The sequence below is a fragment of the Dacryopinax primogenitus genome (genome assembly GCF_000292625.1).
Source record: "Dacryopinax primogenitus strain DJM-731 SS1 chromosome Unknown DACRYscaffold_6, whole genome shotgun sequence".
Classification (NCBI taxonomy): Eukaryota; Fungi; Basidiomycota; class Dacrymycetes; order Dacrymycetales; family Dacrymycetaceae; genus Dacryopinax; species Dacryopinax primogenitus.
The window spans coordinates 793,055-818,350 of NW_024467203.1; the positions used below are offsets into that span (position 1 = coordinate 793,055).

Sequence of the window (25,296 nt, forward strand, 5' to 3'; positions counted from 1 at the left end):
TCATTTCTTTGCGACTCTTTCGAGACAAGCCCACATAGCTGGCACTACGATACACTGGGGGTAGTATACCTATGGAGACAGCGAGAGGTGAAGAGAACAGGGCGGCCTGTTTAGACCACAGCAGGGAGTGGAATGGAAAGAACGGTAACGCGATCAGGGGAGGGAGCGAAAGAACGGACTGTGGCCAAACGAATGGTGCCGTACTTTTGTGGAGATACAGTACCAATGTTGAAGATACAGCACCAAGAGAGAGGATACAGCAGCGAAAAAATGATGCGACAACCAGCAAGTGTGAATCACAGGCGTCAAAGATAAGAGGACAAGCTGAGAAAGAGGCCAACGAGACGACCCGATATAGTTACTTGAATCGATTGAGTTTCTACGTTAGGAGCCGGGTCGGAGTGTATTTCTTGTTAGAGCCTGCAAGGTATATGCGCAAGACGCGGGCACTGATTAGAATCGATGCTGCGTTAGAGAACTGACACGTACATTGAATACTGAGCAGAGGGGAAAACAAGTGGACGGAACACAAGAAGGCACGGGAATTGACAGGTTCCCAGTTGCAGTGGGCGGAGGCCGTTATTTGTCATCCTCAGGAGCCGCTCCCTCGGCCGGTTGCCACGTCTCCACGCCGTAGAAATCTTTGAGCCATTTGTCCGCCTCGACATGGCCGTCTTTGATCTTGGGTAGAAGCTTCTTGATCATATCAAGGGCTTCTTGTGATTGTAGTCTTTGCCCACTTGCCCCTCGATGCAGCTGGCCGTAATGCTGCATGAGCTCGCAGCCAGTCTGTACTTGAGTAATACCCAGCGCCGCTGAGGATCCTTTCAAAAAGTGGCCGAGTACAGACAGCTGAGGGAGATTCTTCTCGGAACTGTGACATGGTGAGCGGCGGCACGCTGCAAATGGTTGATAACCACGCACATTGCATCTTCCATTTGCTGGAACGTGGTCTGTGCCTGGTCCATGTAATTCTCGACTATGCTGAGGGAGAATTCGTGGGTGTCATCATCGTCCATTTCGAGAATTTGGGAAAACGTGTCCATATCAATGACGGGCGCGGGTGCCTGAGCGTGGCCGGTCAGCTGGAAGCCAAGGAGTTAAATATATGCGCGTACTTCTTTGTCTTTCTTAGTCTCTCTCTCCTTCTCCTTCTCCTCCTTCTCCTCTTTCTCCTCTTTCTCCTCTTTCTCCTCTCTCTCCTCCTTCGCCTTCTTCTCCTCCTTCTCCTCCTTCTCCTCCTTCTCCTTCGCGGGTTCCTTAGCCACCTCAGTCGTAGTTGAGGTAGATGCAGTCACGGCCGGCTCTTTCTCATTTCCTTTCTCTTCAACAACGACCTCCTTGACTGTTGCCTGCTCCTTAGCATCCTTCTTCTCCTTGGCGGACGTGGTTGTTGGTGCAGCCATAGTGACAGGAAGGAGAGAGAACTATTAATGGTACCTGGAGAGGAAACACTGTTGTAAGGCACAGAATATAAATGTTAGCGTAGGCACCAGGGTCAGGGCCCGGCGGGGAACAACATACCGAGAAATGCGGGGAACGCGGCTGTGAACGAGTGACGGGGCTGGTACGGATGGAAGTCGACAAACGGAGTGAAGATGGAAGGGGTGTGACGACAGAGGGAGGAAGGACGGCGGGAGCGTCGAGGAGGGGAATAAATCTGGGGAATTAAGAGAAAGGGAGAGGCGGGGGAGCAATGACGGGATGGGGACTGATCCGGCGGGTCCGAGGACAACGACGTGGGTGTGTTGTCGGATGGTGAGTGGTTTGACGTCGGCAACACAAAACAAGCTATCGACGGGGGACACGCGAGTTTCGGCAGCGACGCAACAAGGTTCAGTTCCCTCGTGTGACACAGCTTAACTGTATATTCACCTGCTTGATTTGCCTTGATTGATAATCCGATCCTTTGTTGTAGGGAAGGGGAGCAAGAGGGAGAGACAGAGAGAGAAGAGAGACTGGCGAGCGAATATAGAGGCTGAGGTGGTGTAAGACAACCGAGATGAACGGGAGCGGTTCAAAAGTACTCCTTCGACCATCCGACGAACACACACTTATATAGCTACAGCGTGGGCGAACACCCAATCCAAGTCAACCATCCATCGCGCCGCTCTTCCACCTACCCTCTCCCATCTCCCCCTTCTTTCCTAGGGTTATTATCCGATGGATCGCCTCTCTCTCTCTCTGCTTCCCTTTTGCTCCCCTCGGTGCCCTCGTGTCGGCATCCGAGAAGAGGCGGAGGGCAAAAGAAGGGGATGGAGCGGGGGAGGCGCGCGCGGCAGGGAAAAGTGAAGAGGCAGGGGAGGAGGGGGGGAGTGTGTCCGCATGCCATCCCATCGCGTCCCATCAGCTCCAATCCGAGGTATGTTTCCCTGTTTCAACGCCCTCTCTCACAGGAAGGAGTGAGACAAACCAACGCTGATCGGGAGCGCAAATTTGGGGGCCGACCCGGAGCGGACGGGGCGAGCAAACACAGGGTGAACAAGGAGAGTCGAGACCCAACGAAGAAAACCCCTGATGACCTCACTTTACCGCCATTTACGCTCGCCCTAATTCGCAGAGATGAATTTATTCCTCCTTTCGTCATCTCTTCCGCACGTTCCACCTCCTTCCCACCCATTCACTCCCCGACACAACAAAGAGAAATATTGAGACACTCTCCCAGGGCAACCCCTCTCAATCGAGGCGACATATCTTCCCGGTCATGGACCAACGCAATATCTGCCGACCGGCACAAGTTTTTTCTTCCCCAGCGAAACTCCACCTGGGACATATTTCAATACGGACGGCACACGCGTGCTCTTGTGGTTGACTTATTCAGGGCCTCGGACTCAGACCCCGAGTGCTCAGTGACGTAGTGCCCGTGCCACAGCAATGACGACACGATGCACCTGATGAGACCTTTAAGATCAGGACCCCTGATTGCTCCTTATTTCCCATCATTTCTGCGCCACACAACACATCCCATGAAAGGAGAAGACCATCCCTGAAATGAATAGGAGGATCCCCTAAAGAGCCCACACAGTGTTGTTGGGCCCCCTTCAAGCAGCGCACGGGGGTCATCGAGCGTCGAAAGTCGCGGGAACAAATGTTCTCGGCCGCCCCAACCCGGGGCTCGGCCACCTTTCTCTTTACCGATGGTCTTCCCCTCTGTCCATACCAGCTTCTCCCATCAGCTTCCCGCCATGTTCTAGGCATACATAGGTCTTGCCCAAGGCAGGAAAAAAATGAAACAGAGTTAAGACACCACCAGTAACGTGGGTGCACCGCCATCTAACAGTGGCAAAGGAGCGTGCATTCGAGTTAGGTATTCCATCTCGAGATGCTTACTGGCCGACCAACCAGTACTGGCTGACCATCCTCATCAGCCGGTCAAATTCCCATGTCAACCTCCGTTTTCCTGTCCTGCTCCTTGTAAAACCGGTGAAAACCTAAATATCAATTATATATGCTCTTCTCTTTTCGGTCTCCCTTCTAGTCCCCACCCATACTTACCACATCCAGTAGTCTCTCGGGGGCTCGGCACAGTCAACGCTTCCAGGAATGTTCGGCAATATACATGGCACCATGTCTGGAACACGCTTACTGTTCGAATAGACAACCACAGTCTTCCGCCAGCGCGAGTCAACCAAGGTGGACTGCACCGGCACGTCCGGCACATATCTCGAACCGAGCTGACTATCACGTCGAAATCGCCCGCCTTATCGCTCTCCCTCCAGGCCCCCGTGCTGAAATGACTTGTGAATTAATGTACAGATGTTCTGGCAAGAGTAGATAAAGTCCGGCCCGGCAATCCCAGGCCATTCACAGTGCTAAATGGAAAAAGTGCGCATCGGCAGAAGAAGCTGAAAAGAGAATAATGAATGCCACCACAAGTTCTTGCCTCGGTAACCCCCTCCTTTGTTTATGTGATTGTCTTCCTTACTGGCTTCGCTGAATATTTCCAAGCGAGTCATAAAGGGTGGCAATAAGATCACCCTTGAAGTGCCATCGTTTCAGCGGACAATCGACCTCAGACAACACTTGCATGGGCTCACCTTTCTCTCAAGTATACTAATCACTTCACCTAGATGTTCTGCAAGAATATTCCGCCTGATACGGTTCTTGGGTGCGATTACCCCGTATTGCTCTGCGAGCTCCGAATAGACCCTTGTGATGACGGCCAACGTCAGTACTTTCTTCGCACAGTTCACATAGATTGACTGACGACCTGTAATGGGTGAAGTCACCCTCCATGTCTTTGATAGCGTTGGTTAGGAGCTCCTGAGAGGTACGACCATCATCGGCGTGTGTCAAGGCTCGTCTTCGTTGTTCCTCCTCAAGGGCACGTATGACTATGATTGAGATAGCTTCATGTCCTTCGCCCATGCGATGCACAAGGGAGGGAATATTAACTGCACATGTCGAGCCCCGTCCTTGAGAGGTTCCTTCATGAGGCTCTTGGCATCGCCAACAATGAACAGCATCGTGGACACCTGACACGTGGAAAAGCCTCTCCACACGTTCATCTTTCAGACGAGGACGGGGCAGGGTTGAATCTTGTAACGACGAAGGCGGCACAGGGGCATTTTGTAGGGATGTTGTTACGTGCGGCTGGAGGGGCTGTCGATTTCCCGTGAGTCGAGACGAGAGTGGAGGTGCACTTGAAGGACGTTGACGTGGCTATTATAGGTTCAGAAAGATCAATACAAATGTGCACATTCCAGAATAACGTACCTCCGGGAGTCGAGACTGAGCCATCAGGGGAGGGCTGTCATGTATACTGTCCAGGCTCCGGAAAGACCGCCGCTCTGCTACTTCATCGTCCAAATCGGCGACATCGCCGGCCTGATAACAAGATGAGAGGACACATGAAAAACTGATAACAGAGGCTCATACCGACGTGAGGGGTTTTTGTCGCCCTTGAGAGGGCCCAGCAAGATCCGACACGATGCTCGTATTGTGGAATGATTGGTTGAAGCGTGGGGAGTCTGGTTCGGGTGGATCAACCGGTGTACCGAGGGAAGAGACGCTGCCGGTGGACATCTCTGGCACGGCGGGACCACCATGCGCCTCGTCCGGATGGTCTTGCAGGTCTTCGTCATCTTCTTCCGTCACTGCGCTTAGTTGCCTACGTTCGGTGCGCCAGGCTGGCGCAGTTGGTGCGTACGGCGACTCGCCTGCATCGTCGACGGAAGAATCATCTTGCTCGATGCCCTCTTGGCCCATTGTCTCCGGTTGATGCTGTTGCTGCTCCTTAATATGACGATTCCACAAGGCCTTCATATTCTCATAATGGGCTTTGAGCCGAGCAACATCTCGTTGGAGGCGGCCTACTTCTTCGCGTTTCCTACGAAGGTCCTGGAAAGTACGATCGTAGGCACGCTGCATATCACGGAGACGCTCCTCATCTCGTTGCTTCTCTAATCGCAGCTCTTCCAGAACAGAGCCTTGTTTCCGCAGTGTTTCCTCTGCTCGAACCAGTTCAATCCGAAGCGAGTCAAGGTTCGAGTGTAGGCCTTAGTTTCCATCAGTGTCCTGTTCATGTTTTCATGAACAAGGAAAACTTGCCTTTGTTTTCCTTCGTCAGTCGAGCAATCTGACGCTCCAGTTCAGCAATACGATCGGAGCCATTGTTCGTGTGAGAATAACGTCCCGCCCTTTCAGTACGGAGCTGACACTGAAGATCGGCGATTTCAGCTTCTTTCTCCATCACCTCCCCGGAAAGTCGGTCGAGTTCATCACGATGAGCGGACATGCGCTGTTGCGCCTCACAGTGACGACGTCGCTCTGCCAACACTTCTCTCTCCATTGGCGAGTGTGTTTGGGCTTGAAGATAAAATACGTGCGGTTTCGCTGGGGTTACAACTGCAGATGTGAGACCCGTGAGGTCTGGAAGTTGGATGCTATCACCCTTGCCATATTTTGACGGACGTGACGCAACTTTGGGAAGTTGTTCTGAGCCAGCATTGGCAAGTCCCATATCATGCCGCAGAGTTCTGGCATGACGTCCAAAAGCGCTGCTCGGCCCGTCTTCCGGACTCTGCAAGGGGGAGCTCACACCGTTTCCTTTCTAAAATATGTCGGGTTAGCCCAAAGAAGCATTACGACTGTGTAGATGGTGATTACCTCATGCGACGTCCTTGTGGCACGTGTAGGGTACTTGGGTGACTCCATCATCAACGGGTGTTTTCGCGGGAGATCTGCAGCGACACGCTTTGGACTGAAATTAGATGGCAACGCCTCTACAAGTTTTCGACGTCCTGAACGAGTGGCACGAGGAGAATTCTGGAACTAAACATAAGTATTTGATACCGCTAAGCGGATATAAAGAAGCGCACGTCATGAATTTCCCTGCCATTCTGGGCCCACATGTGTCCACCTTTCTTGATGTCGTCGACATCTCTGGATGGCTCGAAGGCAATGTTTGACGCGGTGGGGCTTGTTGCTTTGCCCCCGAAGCCGGCGTGCAATGTGACGTTGGCCATGTGGTGTCCTGCTGACGACTTGGATATGTCGAGTCCGGTGAGGCCCAGGGAATCGTCCAATCCGACTGGACCAAATCGATCATCTATCATGTGGGAGTAATCCGCAGCGATATGAGGCGGTGCTTGAGCAGAGAACGACATGAAAGAGGCCTCGTGGTTAACAGGTGAGAGGGGTCTGGTTCGCCCGTACTCGACGGACAGGTCGTCGTCGGTGCCGGCGGGCGAGGGCTGGTAGACCACAGATAGATGGCTTTCCAGCGTACGTTCAGCTATCATCCGCTCACGTTCGCTAGTGCTCTTAGCAATGGGAGGGCGTTGTACATAATCGTCCAGGGGGTCTGGTCGCTGGGAGTCTCGGCGTGCCATTGAAAGCACAGCGTCAACGGCACGGAAGCGTAATAGTGAATAACAAGGCAGATATGACAGAGGCAAGCAGGGTAGTAATATAAAGAGAGCGTTCGTGGAGGATAGTGTGCAAGGAGGTCTGTGTCTGTCGTGGCAGACAAAGCGCAACGGGATAGACGCGCGTGTTATTGCAAGCACGACGCGGATGATCCAAGGTCACGTGTAAATAGTATCATGTGACCACCCAGCTTTTCAGCTTCCTTCTCAGGGCACAGGACGGCTCGTGCAACTCCCATATCCTGACCTCAAAGGATGGAGGATCGTCCACACAAGGCGCACAGAAAGGCACAGACCGGTCTCAAGGCAGAGAAGAAATCAGGGAAGAGTAATCATGAGAAAGGCTTCAATGAGAAAGTGCGTGTGTTTCTTTTGAGATTGCTTTTTTCTCAAAATACAAACGTCCTACCTGCTCACCCTCAAACGGCAGGCGTTCGCCCCCAAGTCTGGTCGGAATGCAGACCGTCAAGGGAGAAGAAAGGTTGAACAAGACCAAACAAGACTACATGTTCCTCTTGTCAATCGTACGCCAGACAAGGAGCCCCCGCCGGTGATTGTTGCTGTTGTTGGACCTCCTGGCGTCGGCAAGTCGACTCTCATAAAAAGCCTTGTCCGACGGTTCACCAAACACACGCTTACCGACATTAAGGGCCCCATCACTGTTGTCAGCGGTTAGTTTATCTATCACATCTCCTAAATATACACTGATGGTTATAGGTAAATCGCGACGGCTGACCTTCGTCGAGTGCAACAACGACTTGAACTCTATGATCGATGTTGGCAAGATCGCGGATCTCGTACTTCTCATGGTCGATGGATCGTTCGGATTTGAAATGGTGCGCAGCAATCACTATGATGATCGGTATTTTTAGCTAAATTTGCTGCAGGAGACGTTTGAGTTCCTGAACGTATTGCAGTCACATGGGTTCCCCAAAGTGTTGGGCGTGCTCACCCACCTCGACCTCATTAAGAAGGCTGCCACGCTCAAAATAACAAAAAAAATGCTCAAGAAGCGGTTCTGGGCCGAAATTTATCAAGGCGCCAAGTTGTTCTATCTGTCCGGTATCCTGAACGGCCGTTATCCGGATCAAGAGATACTTAATTTGAGCCGCTTTATCAGCGTTATGAAGTTTCGCCCTCTCGTTTTCCGTAACTCTCATCCATACCTGCTGGCGGACCGCCTAGAAGATCTCACCCCTCGGGAGAAAATCCGTCTGGAGCCCAAATGTGATCGTACTGTCACGCTTTACGGCTACCTGCGAGGAACGAACATGAAACAGTCAACAAACGTGCACATTCCAGGTGCAGGCGATCTCAAGATCAGCAGCATCACACGATTACAAGACCCTTGCCCACTTCCCACAGCTGAAAGCGAAAAACGTCGCAAGCTGAGCGAAAAACACAAGCTCATCCATGCACCAATGAGCGATGTTGGCGGAGTGACATATGACAAGGATGCTGTCTGGATCAACGTATCAGGAAGCTTCTCGAGACAAATACCAGGCGAAGAGGGTGAACACGGTGGGTTGATACCGTCCCTAGAGTGCTGCACCTCTGCTGATACAAGACAGAACCTGAAGGAGAAGGAGAGCGAATGGTTATGAACTTGCAAGATGTCCGCTCCACGATGACGGAAGGTTTAGCTCGAAGTCAAATCCGTTTGCTGGGTTCTTCGTCGGCTCCAGTGACCGGTGATGCATTTGATGATGAAAGCACGAGCGATGATGAATCCGATGGTGAAGACGATGTCAGCGAATTCGATCAAGGTTCAGAGGAAGATTCCGAGTTGACGGAGGATGATGATGCCCTCGATGAGGATGATATAGCACTACGCCAGCTACCAGACTCTGGGCGTCGACGACCCCTGCGTGGCTTTCCTTCCTCCCACCCACATGACCATCCCGGCGCGGTCGTAGAATATGCGGAGAGTGACTCGGATCTAGGTGACAGCTACGAGGACGCCGATTTGGCTGGCCTTGAAGAAGACTCCGACAGTGTAAACAGAGTCTGGAAGCAGCAGGAACTCGGTTTGGATGGTATTCCTGCTGGTGAGCGAAAACGCCGAGACTGGATGAAGCTCATTTATCAATCCAACCTCGGCGCTGAAAACATCTCTAATGGCGTGGATGCGCACGGGTGCACTCACGACTTTGAAGACTATGAGGATGAACTCTTTACTCTCAATAAGACATCTATAAATGGGACGTCGGACTCTACTGATCAGACCAAAGAGTTTATATCAGTGTCTGATCTACAGTGGGACGATGATGATTGGTTGGACACCTTTCGAGATCAATTCATCACCGCAAAGTCTGTTGACATGAATGATCAAGCGGAAGATGACATTGTACACGACGACTCTGACAGGAACCTTGGTGGATCACACGACGATGGGAAGTACTTCGGCTCAGTAGATAATTCTATTGCCCAGAAACCTGGAGATCGGCTCTTAGCCAAGAAAGAAGCGCTCAAGCGACAATTTGACGCCCAATATGACGATCCAGATGAAGGCGACAAACTTGAATTTTACGACGAAAAGAAGGCGGAAATGGCGGAGCAACACACCCTGAATCAGCAAGAATTCGTTGAAGTCGATGAGGAAACTCGTGTACTCGTAGAAGGGCATCGGCCAGGGACCTATGTTCGTTTGGAAATCACAGACGTGCCTTGCGAACTGATCGACCACTTCGATCCTATCTATCCGATCCTTGTTGGCGGTCTGTTGGCCACGGAAGAACAGTTTGGATTCTCGCAAGTGAGAATCAAACGTCATCGATGGTGCACAAGAACGCTGAAGACCAATGACCCTCTTATCTTTTCTCTGGGCTGGCGACGATTCCAATCTATTCCCGTTTACTCTTTGGATGATCACAGCATTCGCATGCGAATGTTAAAATATACCCCGGAGCATATGCATTGCTTTGCTACATTCTGGGGACCGATGTCTCTTCCTAACACTGGCTTTTGTGCTTTCAACTCTTTGGACCCGAATACAGCTGCTTTCCGTGTTTCGGCTACTGGAGTTGTCTTGGATCTAGATCAGAGCTCCAAAATCGTGAAGAAACTAAAGCTCACCGGAGTACCATACAAAGTTTTCAAGAACACCGCGTTCGTCAAGGATATGTTCAACAGCGCCCTCGAGGTTGCGAAGTTTGAGGGAGCAAACCTCCGTACTGTTTCCGGAATCCGTGGTCAAATCAAGAAGGCACTTCCTAAGCCTGACGGCGCCTTTCGTGCGACATTTGAAGACAAAGTCTTGATGAGCGGTAGGTCCCATTAATTAGTAGATCATGAACGTACCTAATGCCTTGATAGATATCATCTTCTTGAGAGCATGGTATAGCATCCAACCGAGAAAATTCTATAATCCGATCACCTCTTTACTTTTGGCGGACAAAGCCAAATGGTCCGGAATGAGGTTGACTGGACAAATTCGTCGTGAAGAAGGCTTACAAACACCACTTCTTGTGAACTCAACTTACAAGGTACGAGAGAGCTCATGTATATGCCCGTTTACAACTGATTCATCTGTTACTTTCAGTCCATCGTTCGACCGTCCAGACGATTCAATCCCGTGAGAGTATCGAAGAAGTTGCAGGCTGCGCTTCCCTATGCTTCGAAACCTAGGGAAATGAAGGCGCAGAATCGACCAACATATTTACAAAAGAGAGCCATTGTTATGGAGCCTGAAGAGAAGAGGGCTGTCGCTCTCTTGCAACAAATCCGTGCCCTTCAGAAAGATCAGACCGCCAGACGAAAGGAAAAGCAAGCAGAACGCCGGGCAGATCACCGCGCCAAGGTGGAAAAGACGGAGGAGAGAAAGGTCGAAAAGAGGAAAGCTGAGAGGAAGGAGCTGATGCGAATCACAGGTATGAAGGCCAAGCGAGGAGGCACAGATGATGGCGAAAACAGTAGTCGGAAAAGACTGCGAACAAGCTAGGAATACAGCATTGCTCGTTATTTAGTATCTATGAACAGATGGGTATCATCATTGTAGAGTATAATTGACACAATCCATATGATTCATTCGTTCACCCTGCCGTGCGCATCCAGTATTTGGGCCAGGCTACTCCGAGGGTTGCGGCTCTCGTCTTCCTTCTTGTCCTTCTTTTCGCGGTCTTCCTTCTCTTGTCGCGCTTCTCGCATAACCAGATTTGCCAGCGCTCTGAAAGATGACAAAGCAGATCCATGTGTATTTCCTGGTGTCGAACTGATCCTAGATTCCTCGCCGCCAAGGCCTATCACGGGGAGTGCTCCATCAGAGGATGTCTCAGGCAATCCAACTGTGGACAGAGGTGGAATACCCAATTCATTTGGTTCCTCCCGCATGATGTGGCCAGGGAACCAATTTTCAGCGGATGACGTATGGCGTAAAGAGGGCTGTTTCGAAGCTTGTGACTTGAACGACCTCGCCCTTGAGAGTGGCGGCCTGATTCTCTCTTGTAACGTGGTGCCTTCTACCTCTTCTATGTCCGTCTCTTGTTCAGGATGCTGTACGCGGGCGGCGAGGATAGGCGGTAACTCGATTTCCTCCAGTGCATCGTCTCGAGTTAGTCGTACATTCGGTTTCAGAAGGGGCTCTTGTGTAATAGAGCTTCTGGGTTCATAAGACTGGCTGTCATGGTCTGTCAGGAGGACCTCCCCAGACGGTCTGGTTCCAGGAATATCACCGAAGAGCTGGGCTTCAAGCTCTCGTGGAAGCCTTCCCACACCTCGCCAGTTTCTATCTGGACGACTGAGTAAAACCACGTGGATCCTGACGCCATCATCGAGATCGAGTCTAGCAAGGGGGTTTCGTGGAAGCCACATGAACTTGTCCAGCGAAGTTGTGTAGAGCGGGTTTTCGTAACTTGCATCGTATGGGACACTGTCGTCCCACTTCGCAGTTGTTGGATGTGCAGTCACAATGGGATTCTCATCGGCGGCATCCAAAGCGGTGGTAGACATACAAGGATGCTCCACTTCATTGGTCAGGTTGTCATCTGCTGTATGGACGGTTGCTTCTGCCAACTGCCCCAGGGATGTTATAACATTGTCGACACGCGGGCCATCTATGCACGGAGGCATAGAGTCCCTGGGATCATCCGGTAACTGGGTACGTATAGAGGGTATAGCCGGATCCCGAGCTGAAAGTTGCCAGGATGGAAAATGCATTTCGAAGGGGAATGCGTGCCACATATAGATCCATGTCTTTGTCTGGAATAGTGGCTTGAGTCTCTTACACAAAGGAAGAGTTTCGCGAGAGGCAATAGAGGGCAACTCGTGTCTGTGCTGCGAGGTTGGCATGATAGAGCCGGTGGAGCAAATCCAATCAGCCTCGAGTTTGTCTGCTGCGCCGTAAGCCGTCTTGCACTTGCGTGATAGGCTATGCGTGATCAGGACAGCACATTGCAGAGGGGACACAGCTCACTAGAGCTTCACCATAATCGTTGCCAGTATCAACAAGCCGGTCAATACGGCCTCGCCAACCTTCTTGATGATGATCATTAACACTAGAAATATGACCTGGATAATTCATGATCCAAGCCACAAACCAAGCGGGAGCATGTATATACCTGTGAAAACACGAGACCATCGCACGAGAAGCGGAGGATGCGATGATTGATATTGAACCCATTCGTTTCGAATGCCCGAGAAAACACCTGCATTTTCTGGTTGCTGAAGTTAATATTTGAGTAGTAACAGAGGCACGGACGTGCCTGATGCTTGACAATCACTGTCATGAACATTCAACAAGGGGACGTTGTAAACCAATGCCGAACTTACCAAACTCAAAAGCCAAGTAAATAAGACAGAATGGGATGACGAGTGGATTCAAAATAGCAAAGACATGCATGATCAGCAGGACAAGCATGTGGGTGGGAAGCCAGTCTTAGAGCGGAAGTGAGTGTAGAACTGACACTCGCAAGGACTCTTACAGGAGTAATCGTATACACGAGGTTTTGTCGCCTGTGCACGCTTCCGCAGAGTTGATGCTGCACGATGGAATGGATACATCCATATTGGAAACTATGCTTGTTAGCGACGTTGACGAGAAAGATTTTGCTGACATACCCCCACTATTAAGATGTCAGTGATGGAATTGCCTCGTTAGTAACAGAGCAAACAAACTTAGGGAAATAGAAAGTCCCACATGCATCCCGGTCTCAAATACAAACCAGCTGCGTTTTCATTACTAAGCATTCCCACTGGGGCTGCAATGTACCCACCCAACGAAGAACGGCGCGGCTGCTGGAAAAGCCTGGGCGACAGTAGTGAGTAAAGACGCGGGTTGTCGAAAAACATTAACGAATGATGAGATGGTGGTGACGCCTGTACGAGGTGTCTGAGCATATGACCCACAGAAAAAAGATTGATATCTTGCCCAACGAGAAGAAAAACACCGCGCTGCGTAGAATGAGTGTAGTCAAAACGGAGAGATTCGATTTCTTACTTGCAGACAAGGAATTTCCAATATCGAGTCATGACAAGATCACTGATCTTGGATACCGTTATGGCAGAATGTCCATGATTTGTGATGAAGCGAAGCAGGGGTGGAATAAGGACAACGAGAATAGAATATAGCAGTGTCGGCAGGAAGCTGTTGAACATGGGTAAACTGAACCATAGTATACCAGGGCAGGATCCCACCTAGATACAAGAGATTCTTTAGCAGGATTTGAGTTGAAGTAGTCACGCTGAGATGCAATTAATGTTGAGCACATTCCTCTGAGAAGTGTTTTACCAGCGATGGAAAGATTGCGGCGATATTCTGAATGGAGAACAAACCAACGATAATTGTGACCTACCATCCTGTGAGCAAGCGAACGTCGCAAGGCCAACAAGATTGGACAAACAGGAGGCACCCATAGGAGAGTGAAGGTCCAAACCCCAATCGAGACCAACAGATCTCGAAGGAAAGCTCCTCGGAAATTAGGTCTTGTAGCACGCTTCCAGATAATGTCGGAAGGGTCTGGCGCGGGGGTCACAAAGCACGTATCTGGGCTGCGTGGATTAAACGCAAGGAATCGGAACGCTTTGCGTGCATGATGAGGTGCAACAAAAGTGACGAATGCTGTGGTTGAGGGCTCTCGCTTTGCTTCGTCGATCGCCCGCTCTTCTTCAATTTGTTTGTCAACTGTGGCAAGTTTTAACGCGTAATAATCGATTGCCACGTCCATACGCCCGGTGTAGCGCGGTTTCATGCGAATGAGAGGCTGGTAAGGGTGCAATAATTCCGGTGGTACACGATACAGCGCCTCCCAGATAGTATCCCCTGTGACAGGCAACGGAGGCGATTGTATTTTTTCCTGAGAAAATGCCTTCGCAAAAGGGCCAAGCGCTTCGACAAGTTTATCCAGGCTAGAGTTGGTCTGTAGACCACCGATAAGTCTAGGTTTGCGAGCGAACTTCTCTGCGGTGGGTGATTCAATCGAGGCATGTTCCTTGGCAGCCAACCTGGCCGCCACGGCGGCCAGAACATTAGAGGCGAGTTTGACATGCAGGGCCTCCAGTTTTCCCAATAATACCTCGCGCTGTTCTAGGAGAGCCTGCAGCTCAGTGGTCTTTCGGGCGAAGACCACCTGTTCGACCTTGGGCATGTCGCCGTGTTCTTGTGCCTCTTCGTCAAGAGGCAACGGCTCTAAGTCTCTGATGAGTTGATTGCGTATGACACCCCACCAGCCGAGCCATCCTCGCTGCAGAAAGGCAGCACGCAATGATGGCATTGCGAGATATCTCTCGAAATAATTCTTTAGAGCTTCCTCACTCCTCATATAGACCGGTATGTTCTCAATCATCACGGTCCGAAAACGTCGACCACGGAATTTCTTCATGTCGGCCGACGGGGTGCTCTGCGCAGCACGGTTGTAACTGTCAACTATTACTTCGTGCCGATAGCGCAAGGCTCCTCGAGTTAGCCAAACTAAGATCGAAGCTCAGGGAATTATAGAAGAGCTGCAGCCAATAGAATACTCACTCAAGGCCCATATCCATGTACCAGTCAGCCAAAAGAGCTGTGTATTATGTCAGAATTTTTAAATGGCTCCTCTGCGCAGTGCGTACAATAACAACATGCACCCATAAAAAGCGATCCGAAGTGACCAGATACTGTAAGGATGCTTTGTTCATACTCCCAGGTAGAATATCGCTGGGATTGAACAACAAATGGATAACAAGGAGAATTGGCAATGATGTGCAAGTATGAAGCAGTGCAAATAGAACTAAAGGCATCCTTCATCAGCTTTGTTACGCGCTGAATGCGTTGGAATACCCACAGGAGGCAGTCAAGTAACGCACATGTACGACAGCATCCAAACTTCGAGTCAGAGCTGGGAGGTTATGTTCCGAATATCGGAGTGTGGGCCATATCCAAGATAGCGGTATTGCTTTCAGTATTGGCGGAGGATGTCTGCCATGCGATTTAGCAGTTATTTACCCTCCAGATTGACACTCGTGTTTACAGTGACCAGCTCCTTGCCATATAAAAGCTACTATTGTCAGCGTTTTGTTCCGGGTTACAAAGAGGCCCAAGAGAACGCACTAGCCAAACTCCCACGTCTCTACGCTTCCCAAGGGCCCCCCCAGTTTGCTTTGTTTTACATCTGGCCGATTAGTGTGCGCCCTCACGCGTCGTAGTGATTCAAACACTGTAAGGCCAACACCCGAAACGATAACCTAGTTCGACTGTGAGTGGAAGACACTTCAATCCTCCGACGACCTGAACCCTCACGGCAAAGACGGCATTGTTGGCGAGGCCCGAGTACAAGCCAGAGTATGTCGAACGGTCGTTGACAGTGGTCATTGGTGACGCTGGAGCAAAACAACAGGATGGAAGGGACGAGGAAGACTCTGTATCCTATCTCCGAGAAGTGAGAAGGGGATGCGGGAATGCAGACATGCGGCCACTGGAATAGTACTGTAGGAGTGAGGTTCGGGGGGCCAGTCCCGTTATGGGGCAACGACGTAATCAGGGTCAACCGTCATTTGAACCCGGCCACATTGACGCAAGCAGGTGTCTTGGAGCAGGTAAATTAAACACTGCCAGTACCATCGAGGGTGAGATGTCTTGTAAAAAATACATCACTTCAAAGTCTCTAGCGCTACAAAATCGTAATGACCGGAAATGACCGCCCAGGGATGGGCCGAGGCGCTAGGAAGCTAGTTCCTCCGTGACAACACCCCCAACAATGTGCCAGCTTGGAAAGGCGTTCCACCCCTGGCTGTGGCCGGCATGTCCGCTGCCTGACGCACCGTCCGCGCCCGCGTCATCATCATTGCCTCAGCATTTGAGGTCCTGTTCGGCACATTCAATGGGGTCGACACTGCCTGTTCTCGTGCGATCACAGCAGACTAGGCACAGTTAGCCACCGCATCTGAAAACCAAACAAACGGCCCACCCGTGCTAAAAGAATTTGCTCCATCCAGCGTTCCCCTTCGACCTGACCAACCGCAAAGACATGCAAAGACTCCTCAGGGCTCTCATAAAAAGCAATGTTATCTGTCGACTTGATGGCAAACACAAATGGTTTTGGTGTTTTGTGGATGCGGGTAACGACATAAAAGTCGTGATTAGTAACCGAGCAGAGAAATGGTTGATCTTTGCCCTACAGCAACAGTCCAAACTGGTACACGAGTGAATCTTGATACGTACCTTTCCACTTTTACTGAGGTAGAAATTACCATCATAAAGATAGAGATGCCGTTTAGACCATTTGCCAGGTTTTGCTTGCCACTGAACCTCGCTTTGCGCGGTTGGAGTTGGGGAAAATAGTGCCTTAATGTTCTCGTGTCATACGGCGGATACATGTGGGGGTGAAATCCAGTCACCTTGCTACTGAGCAAACTGGCTCTCCCCCAATGCTTCAACATAAAGGCGTTCACAGGTCGTTGCATGTCCCATGCCTCACACACCTTCCTGAGATGCTCGAATTCTCGTACAGGTCGTTCTGTGCCATCGTCTCAGGTCCAATCCTGCAAAACACGGGCAAACTCTCACCCATCCCAAAGTCATTCACAAGTTCCCAAAGAGTAACGTCTTGCTGCGCAGGAATATCTCGCGTGGTTGCTCTGGATTGCTTCATGACGATGTCCAAAGCAGACTTAGCGGTGGTAGATGCGTCAACATCAATCTTAACGACTGTTCGCAAATTGAGAACATGGACGTCAACCGTGAACAGAATGTCCAACTGTGGCGGCCCAAAATACGCTTGTGGTGGTCCCGCCACATGGTTATCTGAGAATCCCGCCGAAGAGAAAGCGCAAGATTTCGATTGCGGATCAATGTGACTTTTCTTTGTATTTGATCTTGACAATGATCGTGTGTTCGTGTCACTATCCGCCCGCGATTCTGATTGCGTTATTTGTGCTTCATCTGAAGGACGCGACTGCTGTTGACGCATGGTACCATTTCGAGACACAACTCGAGAAGGCATTTCGGAAGACCGGGGAAGAGCCACGATAGGAGCTGGTGCACCTTGAGTCATAACCGCGTGTCGTGACCCAGGAGCGATAGAACTTTGGAACTCAGATATCGTGGGGCTGGTGATGGGGCCTTTTCTCTTGTCTTCGGACCGCTGCAAGACCGCTGGTCGGCTCTGCTCACGACTGGGTATAGTGGTAGCAACTGGACGCAAGACGATTGATGTGTATGCTGAACCGGCTGGTTCTCGTGCCGTAAGCCTTTTCACCGGGGGACTCGCATCGTTCTTCGATGCAGGTAGACTATGCTGAACCTGTAAATCCATAAGCTTCTGCATGAGTTCCTCGGCCGGTAGTCCTGGAGAAGGCGGCGGCTTCCCCCCTTCGACTTCTATCTGTGAAGGAAGGGCGACGACTGATGACTTGAGTTTTGGAGGACGTCGAGCAGAGGAACGAGCGGAAACGCGGATGGACTTCTGTGCAGCAAGAGCGGTCGGAATCCGATCTGCGAGAGGAATGTCATCGTCGTCCCCGTCTGGTAAGACAACATCAGTGGTGCAAACATAAGTAACACGGCACTCGCACTTTCGGCTGTTTCGGCAGGCGTCTTATAATGAGAGCTTCCAGACGGGGTTGTGGACCTAGAGTACGGCGCAGCGTTCTGAGCGGCCCCAGCGAAAAGGGGCCGGGATGTATTTATGATGCTCGGCATCGATGGGACCGATGAATGGGAGTGGTTAAAACTATCCATAATGACGGTGCGCTGAGTAGGTCTAGAGCGTGAACAAGGCAATGAAAGAAAGTGCCCGGGTGGTGGTATGAAATAGGTCGAAAAAAACTGCTTGCTGGGTGAAGACGCTACGAGCGCAGGACGCAAGGAGAAACTATAAAACTACTCGAGCACCGTTGCAACGCGTTCCAGCAGACAGCTATGCTTCGAATGTCTTCTGTCATTTACCTCCGACTCCAACCACCGGCCGGGTCATTCATTGATCATTCAGTCCTCGGCACATCACAGCACTGGGGGATCTACCATTGCATTCGGACAACAACCGAAATGAAATAGCTTATTCAACAATGTTTTAGGGTATGAGGCAAAAGGGCAGTTTTTTTAAACCCCCAGTCCGTCCAACTCCTCTCATCCCTCAAATGTGAAGCTAGCACCAACCTTGTGAGCTGGCTGGCCGCCAGCAGTATCGTTCAACCTTTGAGTGTCCAGAGCAAGACCAAAAGAAGCCTTCACTCCAGGACGGAGTCCTTGCGTATATCCCAGGCAGAGGACTCCAGCGTTGTTGATCTTCGCTTTGACAAACGCCGAGGTATCGAGATAACTATAACGAGCTTTAGGAGACCGAAGGTCGGCGAAAATTTCACTCACGCCTTCGCACCGACTTCAAGGTTGACATTACCATGAGTGGACTTCGTGTCGTAGATAGCCTTGGCGCCGGCCTCAACGTCACGGTTCACTTTGTGGTAGTAAGAAGCAGCAAATGTGCTCAAGTTGCCCAGGCCATGAAGGGTGACGGCATACTCCGGAGCGCTGTACCCAACAGCAGCGGCGTAGCGGGTAACCATTCCCTTCGTCACATCATAGGACGCCTCCGCGCCAACAAGGAAACCATCACGGCCAACAACGGTGTCCGCAGTGAATGTGGGACCCTCAAGGAAGCATCAGCACGGTCAAGCATCGTACAAAGCACTGATACTGATGATACCTTGAAAAGATCCAGAACAGCACGGGTATGTAGGGCAGGCTGTTTATAGACTATGCCAATCTGAGCGCTCTTGTTGTTCTCAGCCTTGTCAGGGAGAAGGGAGGCGTTCAGATCGATCTTAAGGCCCTTCGCAATCTGATTCTCCAGCTCGACCTGGGATTTGAGCACGTTCGCAGTTGTCCAGGCTTGTGTGAAGGTGACACCGTTCTTGGCGTCCACATACTTGGCCTCGATATCACCGTTAATGGCGGTGGACTTGGAATCACGGAGACCGGCGACTTTGAATGTGACATTTGATGGCGTGCGAGTCTTGACTTCCAGGTTGGTGCCATAGATGGGGTAGTCCTTCCCGAGCAGGTCGTTGCCAGACTTGCCAAGGTCCTGCCACCACCGTAAAAACCAAAAACACAAGCAGCAGAAACATATGCTCGTACCTTCCAGGAAGGGGGGACAGGTTGAGGAACAGACATGATGATAGCGATGAGGACGTTGGAGTGGTGGTGGATGGGAGCAAAGTTGGGGCGGTTTCTGGAAAAACACCTCTTCGGACAATATTGCCCCCGGCCCATTTCGGGTGTCCACGTGCGCGTCCATGTCGTCGCCACTCTCTCCACTCCAAAGAATGGACTCCAACATATCCCACAAACGTCCCCGACAGGTCGAAGGGGAGGAAGTGAGCTCTTTAACGTCCAGCCATGACCATAACACTCTCAGGGACGGCGTTTATCATCCTTCAAAGGCTGACAATGAGGATGAGCAAGACGATGAGCAAGACGAGATTGGCCCGATGCCCATGCCGCTTGGTGAAGGGCCTCGGAAGAAGAGAAAACGTTTGTCCTCTTTGCTATGCTGTCCATTCTGTCAAATTGATAGCTCAAAACCTTAAGTGCTACCACATGAAAGCCTTTTCTTGGAACATCTACCCACCGCAGACAGATATTGGAAAAGTTTCATGCATCGCGACTTCGTCAACTTTGTCACTGTAACAAAGTGAGCAGGGGCCAAATGATGCACGCCTTTCTCACGCCATTGTAGGACCGAGTTCATCATTACCACTTCCGTGGACGGTCATGTGAAATTCTGGAAGAAGCAGCAGACGGGCGTCGAGTTCGTCAAACATTATCGAGCACACCTGACTGCGATTGTGGCGGTTTCCGCTAGTGCCGATGGCAATCTGTACGCGAGCGTCGCTGAGGATGGTACTGCGAAAGTATTCGATGTTGTCAATTTCGGTAGGCCGGTCAGCCCTCTTACCGTATGAGTATTGAGCCTTCATTCAGACATGATTAATATGATCAAACTCGGGTTTACACCCTTGTCTTGCTGCTGGGTGCACGGAACAGGGAAAGGAAGATCCATATTGGCTGTGTGCGAGCCGGTTAGATTTGTCATTATGCTCAAAGATTGACAACGTTGCATAGATCCGAGCGAGGAAATAGCACCATTCGCTTCTACGATGGTCGTGGGGACGGCCAGCCATTCGACAGTGTCAATTCGCTGCATCGCTCCCCAGTACATATGATGACCGCACGTCTGTATGATTCCAGCAGTGTTTCAAAGACTTACGACCCCACAGTACTCGGATAAGTATGACATCGTCATTTCCGCCGACGAGGGGGGATTTGTGGAATACTGGCAACCACAAGAACCGTGGAGCCTGCCAAAAACCATATCCGGCCTTTGGCAGTTCAAGAGCAATACAGACTTGTATGAGTTTAAGAGGGTGTGTTCTGATCTTGCCGTGTGGAAACAGGGAGCTGATTCATAGCAGACGAAGAGCCTCCCCACTTCCCTTACACTCTCACCGGACTCGTCACATTTTGTTGTGTTATCCATGTCAGATAGGCAGATACGTATTTTCAACTTCCTGACCGGGAAAATGGTCAGAAAGTACGATGAATCTCTTTCAGCGATACAAGAGATGCAACAGGCTGAGACAGCTGTTTCCAAGGTGGAGGACATGGAATTTGGTCGGAGGTTAGCAGCTGAGAGAGAGCTGGAGAAGGATGTCAAGGCAGCTGCAACTGCCAACGCGGTCTGGGACGAAAGTGGGAACTTCGTGCTATATGCGACGTTACTTGGCATAAAAGGTATGTCATGTGTGCATTGACCGCGTTGTATATGAACCCACCATCTTGTCAGTCATCAACATCGTCACTAATCGCGTGGTTCGGCTGCTTGGAAAGGACGAAACTTTGCGCTGGCTGAATTTAAGTCTCTATCAAGGCGCCCCCGAGAAGAAAGGCTTTGTCACTGCCGTGAGTTCGAGTCCTCGCAGTTTGACTTCCTTGACATGTGAAGGCCATGGCAGCGTCGGCAAACCCCATATTAGAAGCTAAGGAGACACGCGACCCAACTCTTTTCTGTACTGCCTTCAAAAGAGGTCGGTTTTATATGTTTGGGCGTCTAGAACCCGAGTGCGTGCAAGCATCCACACCTATTTTGGGACTGCCACTGATTTGCGTAAAGAGAGGTCAAAGGCCAAGGCGATCGTGATGTCTTGAACGAACGCCCTACCCGAGATGAGCAGACAATGGCTGCTTCCATACCGATCAAGAAGACAGCTGTTTTGGCCACGCAAGCTGTCATACATACCGAATTAGGTGACATCCACATCCGCCTCTTCCCCGAGTATGCTCCCAAGGCTGTGGAAAATTTTGTCGGCCATGCCAAATCTGGATATTTTGAAGGTGTCATCTTCCATCGGGTTATTCCCAAATTTGTGCGTAAGTGCTCTGCCCTCACATGAGTCTTTCTGATGAACGGAAGATGATTCAAACCGGTGATCCACTGGGAGACGGGACAGGAGGGACGTCAATATGGGGCACGGAATTCGAAGATGAATTCACTCCAGCTTTACGGCATGATAGGTTGGTCCGCTTTCTGAAGGTACTGTGATATCACTGAAAGCCTGCCGTTTCAAGGCCGTACACAGTAAGCATGGCAAACGCAGGTCCTAACACTAATGGTCGGTCAGAATATCTGCCCAAGTGCAGGGCTGATGTTATGCGCAGGATCACAATTTTTTGTTACTACAACCGTATGCCCTTGGTTGGACAACAAACACACCATATTTGGACGTGTTGTTCACGGCCTCGAAGTTGTTCATGTCATAGAGAATGTAAAAACCGACAAAGTGGACAAGCCGTACGAGGACATCAAAATTGTCAATGTGTCCGTCGAGTAATAGGAATGGAGAATAGTTCATGTCATCTTGATCGGTCTGCTTCGCACTTGGACGGTATTCGTGGTAATGTTTCACAGCACATAAACAGTTGTACGGCATATAAAAGAAGAGCGAACTGCAATCAAATACCGGTCTGAACACTCTGCGCCATCTCGTCACCTCTACCATCATATGAAAACCCCGCGAATTGGGCTTGTACTGTGGACGAAAGCTGTGAATCCGCTACGACGCTGTCCAGTGGTTCCTCAGACGTGAAGACTTGGTCGAAGTTGCTGGTGTCTATTGCGCTTGCCTGTTATATCAAAATAAGCATTGTACGCCTTCTGCTCATCCAAAGCCAGCTCACCACACTTGGCTTGAAGGGAGGCTGTATCTGCTTCGCCGCGAGTTTCTTCCAGTCGATATGCCGACTGAAGAAGGGATGTGCTTTGATGTCCTGTGCCCCATTCACACCAAGTCGTCTCGATGGATCCCTGTTCAACAAGCCCGTGAGAATGCTGCGAGCTTCTGCACCCATGTCGTCAGGGAATACGAGAGGATCATACATGATCCTCTTGTACATCTCGGGTGTATTCTCATCGTAGAAGGGAGGCAAGCCAGCTGGGCACAGGTATCAGGGCATTCAGTTCTCTTTGAGTGCCAACAGAAAGATGACGCACTCATCATTTCGTAAAGCAAAACACCAAGTGTCCACCAGTCCACTGTTTTAGCGTAGCCTTGGTTTGTCAATAGTTCAGGAGCCAAGTACTCGGGGGTTCCACAGAACGTGTTGGTGGTTTCATTGTCGGTCATGTTGAGCTTACAGAGTCCGAAATCACAAAGGGCTATGTGACCCGTGTAGTCCAAAAGAATATTTTCGGGCTTCAAGTCACGATATACCACGTTGAAGTCATGGAGATGTTCAAGCGCCAGCAATAGCTCAGCAGCGTAAAACCTGCTGCGCTCCTCGCTAAATCGTTGCTCGCGCTGAAGATGGTGGAAGAGCTCGCCACCGTTGACAAAGGCTAGCACAAGATATAGCTTTTCAGGGGATTGGAAGCTGAACTTGAGGGGAACGACGAAGGGGTTGTTGACCTGGGCGAGGACCGTTCGCTCTGCCAATGTATGTGTGACTTCCGATTTATTCACGATGTGAGCTTTGCGTATTGTCTTCAAAGCATAAATTCGACCCGTGTCTCGTTTGCGAACTTGCATAACCTGCTGGGTGGTCAATGTGAGCGCTTCAGGAGGGTAATACATCCCAACCTTGCCAAAGCTTCCTTTCCCAACCACCTGAAGCAGCTCAAACGAATGAATAGTAAGCGGCACAGCCTGTAGGCGATGCTCAATCAGTGAGATCATGATCATAAACGCAAATCTCACCTGGCTAATCGATTTGTACATGATCTGCAAGTTCACTTCACCTGACCCTCCCGTAAGGGGAATCCATTCGTTGATAACTCTGGTGCTGGCCGTTTCGAAATCAGGCATGAACTTGACGCCTCCCAAGTAGAGATCAGATTTGCCCATGGAATCCACGCCAGCATCGTTAACCGCGTCACCGGCGCCAGATCTCAAGTATAATTGTAAGGAAACCTCGCCGGATCGGGACACATCGCTATGCGGATGATCAGTTCACGGTATTGCGCGTAGAGTCAGAATAACCTCACAAGTGCGTTCGATACATCCAAATCGGTCCCGCGATGTCACCTCCCAATGCATCAAGTAGGATTTCATTTTTATCGAACTCGATGATGACATACGGAAGCCACCAGACCTGCTTTCGCTGAAGGCTCTCCCGGTTCTTTGACGAGCGAGCTTGCTGCTGCTGCTTGCTTACACTTGCGGCCGATACACTGGACGCCACCTGAGCCTCTTGAGATCTGAGTGCTTTTTCGACCGCTGACGGCAATGGGACGCCGTTGGGAAGGGAAAGGCCGCGAGCTTGGGCAACACAGACAGTTAACAGACCAGAGCGGCTCACAGAGGCCTTGTCGAACGACCCATTCACGTTGCCAGGAGTCGGGGTGGTTGATCGACTGATATCAGCACTCGCAGTTAGGGACGGGTTTGACGATTTGGTAGAAAGCGTCGCGTCTTTGATCTCTGCAATTCCCGATTAACTTGGGGTTGTGACTCACACACCCCTCGACATACTTTTCCCAATCTTCCAAGACATAGTGGGTATACGAGGGTCTCGGTATGGATAAGATAAGTGCGCCGCCTTCGATGGCCGGATGATATATGATTGTTACTATAATCGAGGAAGAGAGAGATAGTTCAAGAGTCACAGAGGAGGGGGAGGGGATTGTGTCGACTTGCGTGGAATTAATTCCTCCGATGACCCCAATTCGGAGGCAAAGTCGCCAGAATGGCCCTCAGGACCCTGTATCCCCTCAATGACCCCTCTGCCATGGCATTAGGGATACATTTGCACTTCTGAAGTTAAAATAGGGCACATATGCTAAGAGAACAAAGTTGGGGTCCTGCAAGTCACAGATTGACAAGATTTGACAGAGACCTCTCAGTGATAGGGAGAAAAAAGAGAACAAATAACACCATCATCTACTGTGTGCTTGTTACTTTTGTTGCCCACTGTTTCTGTAATTTTCAATTTTGTTGATATATGCACTTTTGGGTGAATGTTATCACAGGCTTGGGCAGGACCCCTGATTTACTTATTTTCCCAAACACCCTTTTTATTCAGCTTCAGAAGCCAAATGTGTCCCTAATGCTGCTCCAGAGGGGTCATTGCAGGAAATTGAGCCCAGAGGGGTCATCAGAGGAATTAACTCGACTTGCATGCACAGTCCACCTGAGCCCCCTCAGGAGCAAAGCAGGTTTGTGTCTGCCTGCCCCCAACACAGATTTGTGATGTGACATGGGGACCCTGAGATTCCAGCTGTATTCCAGCTTTTTTAATGAGAAATTACACATATTAGTCAGCCCATTCACATGCTCAGCCATGCCCCAAATGAGACATAGACTGCCATTGCTGAAGCAACCACCTCCTTGTGTGAGTACACTTGCTATTTCTTGGATAAACATGCACTCATGGCACATGACAATTGTTACAAGGGCATACCTAGTGTTAGGGCAACACAGGCTGACTAAGTCTGCTCACCTAAGAGTGCCAAGAGTCTAAGCA

The 25,296-nt window shown here is 50.5% G+C and overlaps 7 protein-coding genes across 7 annotated transcripts; 2 read left to right on the forward strand and 5 right to left on the reverse strand.

Moving 5' to 3' along the window:
- Positions 1 to 94: 94 nt before the first annotated feature.
- DACRYDRAFT_21461 (histidine-phosphotransfer domain HPT domain-containing protein) lies at positions 95 to 1,701 on the reverse strand. Its single transcript, XM_040772411.1, has 5 exons — positions 1,525 to 1,701; positions 1,119 to 1,454; positions 925 to 1,067; positions 490 to 874; positions 95 to 420 (listed from the first exon to the last, which is right to left on the reverse strand). The coding sequence occupies exons 2-4, from the start codon at positions 1,404 to 1,406 to the stop codon at positions 580 to 582; spliced, it is 726 nt and encodes a 241-aa protein (XP_040630091.1). The 5' UTR covers positions 1,407 to 1,454; positions 1,525 to 1,701; the 3' UTR covers positions 95 to 420; positions 490 to 579.
- A 2,063-nt stretch (positions 1,702 to 3,764) lies between these two features.
- Positions 3,765 to 6,833, reverse strand: DACRYDRAFT_115426 (uncharacterized protein; the record flags this gene model as incomplete). The annotated part of the gene is made up of 8 exons (XM_040770003.1): positions 3,765 to 3,978; positions 4,038 to 4,149; positions 4,208 to 4,662; positions 4,717 to 4,827; positions 4,879 to 5,498; positions 5,584 to 6,052; positions 6,109 to 6,267; positions 6,321 to 6,833. The coding sequence occupies 8 exons, from the start codon at positions 6,831 to 6,833 to the stop codon at positions 3,922 to 3,924; spliced, it is 2,496 nt and encodes an 831-aa protein (XP_040630092.1). The 3' UTR covers positions 3,765 to 3,921.
- Positions 6,834 to 7,124: 291 nt separating this feature from the next.
- On the forward strand, positions 7,125 to 10,809 carry DACRYDRAFT_78087 (DUF663-domain-containing protein; the record flags this gene model as incomplete). The annotated part of the gene is made up of 7 exons (XM_040776312.1): positions 7,125 to 7,226; positions 7,300 to 7,540; positions 7,587 to 7,705; positions 7,757 to 8,390; positions 8,441 to 10,135; positions 10,185 to 10,354; positions 10,411 to 10,809. 7 exons carry the CDS (start codon positions 7,125 to 7,127, stop codon positions 10,807 to 10,809), a joined length of 3,360 nt encoding a protein of 1,119 aa, XP_040630093.1.
- An 83-nt stretch (positions 10,810 to 10,892) lies between these two features.
- DACRYDRAFT_99538 (uncharacterized protein) lies at positions 10,893 to 15,677 on the reverse strand (the record flags this gene model as incomplete). Its single annotated transcript, XM_040777596.1, has 16 exons — positions 15,580 to 15,677; positions 15,391 to 15,524; positions 15,311 to 15,337; positions 15,125 to 15,258; positions 14,913 to 15,070; positions 14,827 to 14,863; positions 13,658 to 14,772; positions 13,079 to 13,110; positions 12,924 to 12,928; positions 12,788 to 12,844; positions 12,636 to 12,740; positions 12,569 to 12,585; positions 12,425 to 12,520; positions 12,280 to 12,374; positions 12,092 to 12,234; positions 10,893 to 11,920 (listed from the first exon to the last, which is right to left on the reverse strand). Exons 1-16 carry the CDS (start codon positions 15,649 to 15,651, stop codon positions 10,893 to 10,895), a joined length of 3,255 nt encoding a protein of 1,084 aa, XP_040630094.1. The 5' UTR covers positions 15,652 to 15,677.
- Positions 15,678 to 16,726: 1,049 nt separating this feature from the next.
- On the reverse strand, positions 16,727 to 17,979 carry DACRYDRAFT_106371 (uncharacterized protein; the record flags this gene model as incomplete). Its single annotated transcript, XM_040768257.1, has 2 exons — positions 16,727 to 17,802; positions 17,853 to 17,979. The coding sequence occupies 2 exons, from the start codon at positions 17,977 to 17,979 to the stop codon at positions 16,727 to 16,729; spliced, it is 1,203 nt and encodes a 400-aa protein (XP_040630095.1).
- Positions 17,980 to 18,405: 426 nt separating this feature from the next.
- DACRYDRAFT_50121 (voltage-dependent ion-selective channel) lies at positions 18,406 to 19,452 on the reverse strand (the record flags this gene model as incomplete). The annotated part of the gene is made up of 4 exons (XM_040774969.1): positions 18,406 to 18,598; positions 18,646 to 18,926; positions 18,983 to 19,363; positions 19,417 to 19,452. 4 exons carry the CDS (start codon positions 19,450 to 19,452, stop codon positions 18,406 to 18,408), a joined length of 891 nt encoding a protein of 296 aa, XP_040630096.1.
- A 278-nt stretch (positions 19,453 to 19,730) lies between these two features.
- DACRYDRAFT_65401 (peptidyl-prolyl cis-trans isomerase) lies at positions 19,731 to 24,348 on the forward strand. Its single transcript, XM_040775781.1, has 19 exons — positions 19,731 to 19,812; positions 19,870 to 19,972; positions 20,018 to 20,214; positions 20,263 to 20,350; positions 20,404 to 20,533; positions 20,559 to 20,705; positions 20,754 to 21,072; positions 21,125 to 21,240; positions 21,284 to 21,399; positions 21,452 to 21,704; positions 21,752 to 21,852; positions 21,907 to 21,950; positions 21,997 to 22,461; positions 22,516 to 22,769; positions 22,829 to 23,366; positions 23,415 to 23,480; positions 23,532 to 23,766; positions 23,819 to 24,254; positions 24,306 to 24,348. The coding sequence occupies exons 1-13, from the start codon at positions 19,770 to 19,772 to the stop codon at positions 22,167 to 22,169; spliced, it is 1,830 nt and encodes a 609-aa protein (XP_040630097.1). The 5' UTR covers positions 19,731 to 19,769; the 3' UTR covers positions 22,170 to 22,461; positions 22,516 to 22,769; positions 22,829 to 23,366; positions 23,415 to 23,480; positions 23,532 to 23,766; positions 23,819 to 24,254; positions 24,306 to 24,348.
- The last annotated feature ends 948 nt before the right edge of the window (positions 24,349 to 25,296 follow it).

Bases quoted from the DNA above. Each gene is read 5' to 3' on its own strand.
- DACRYDRAFT_21461 (XM_040772411.1), bottom strand. From the start codon at position 1,406: ATGGCTGCACCAACAACCACGTCCGCCAAGGAGAAGAAGGATGCTAAG. The intron at 1,068-1,118 runs GTACGCGCATAT...GGCCACGCTCAG, and splicing joins AGACTAAGAAAGACAAAGAA to GCACCCGCGCCCGTCATTGA. The intron at 875-924 runs GTGCGTGGTTAT...ACCATGTCACAG, and splicing joins CAGCAAATGGAAGATGCAAT to TTCCGAGAAGAATCTCCCTC.
- DACRYDRAFT_65401 (XM_040775781.1), top strand. From the start codon at position 19,770: ATGCCCATGCCGCTTGGTGAAGGGCCTCGGAAGAAGAGAAAAC. The intron at 21,241-21,283 runs GTGAGTTCGAGT...TGACATGTGAAG, and splicing joins AGAAAGGCTTTGTCACTGCC to GCCATGGCAGCGTCGGCAAA. The intron at 21,400-21,451 runs GTGCGTGCAAGC...ATTTGCGTAAAG, and splicing joins TTTGGGCGTCTAGAACCCGA to AGAGGTCAAAGGCCAAGGCG.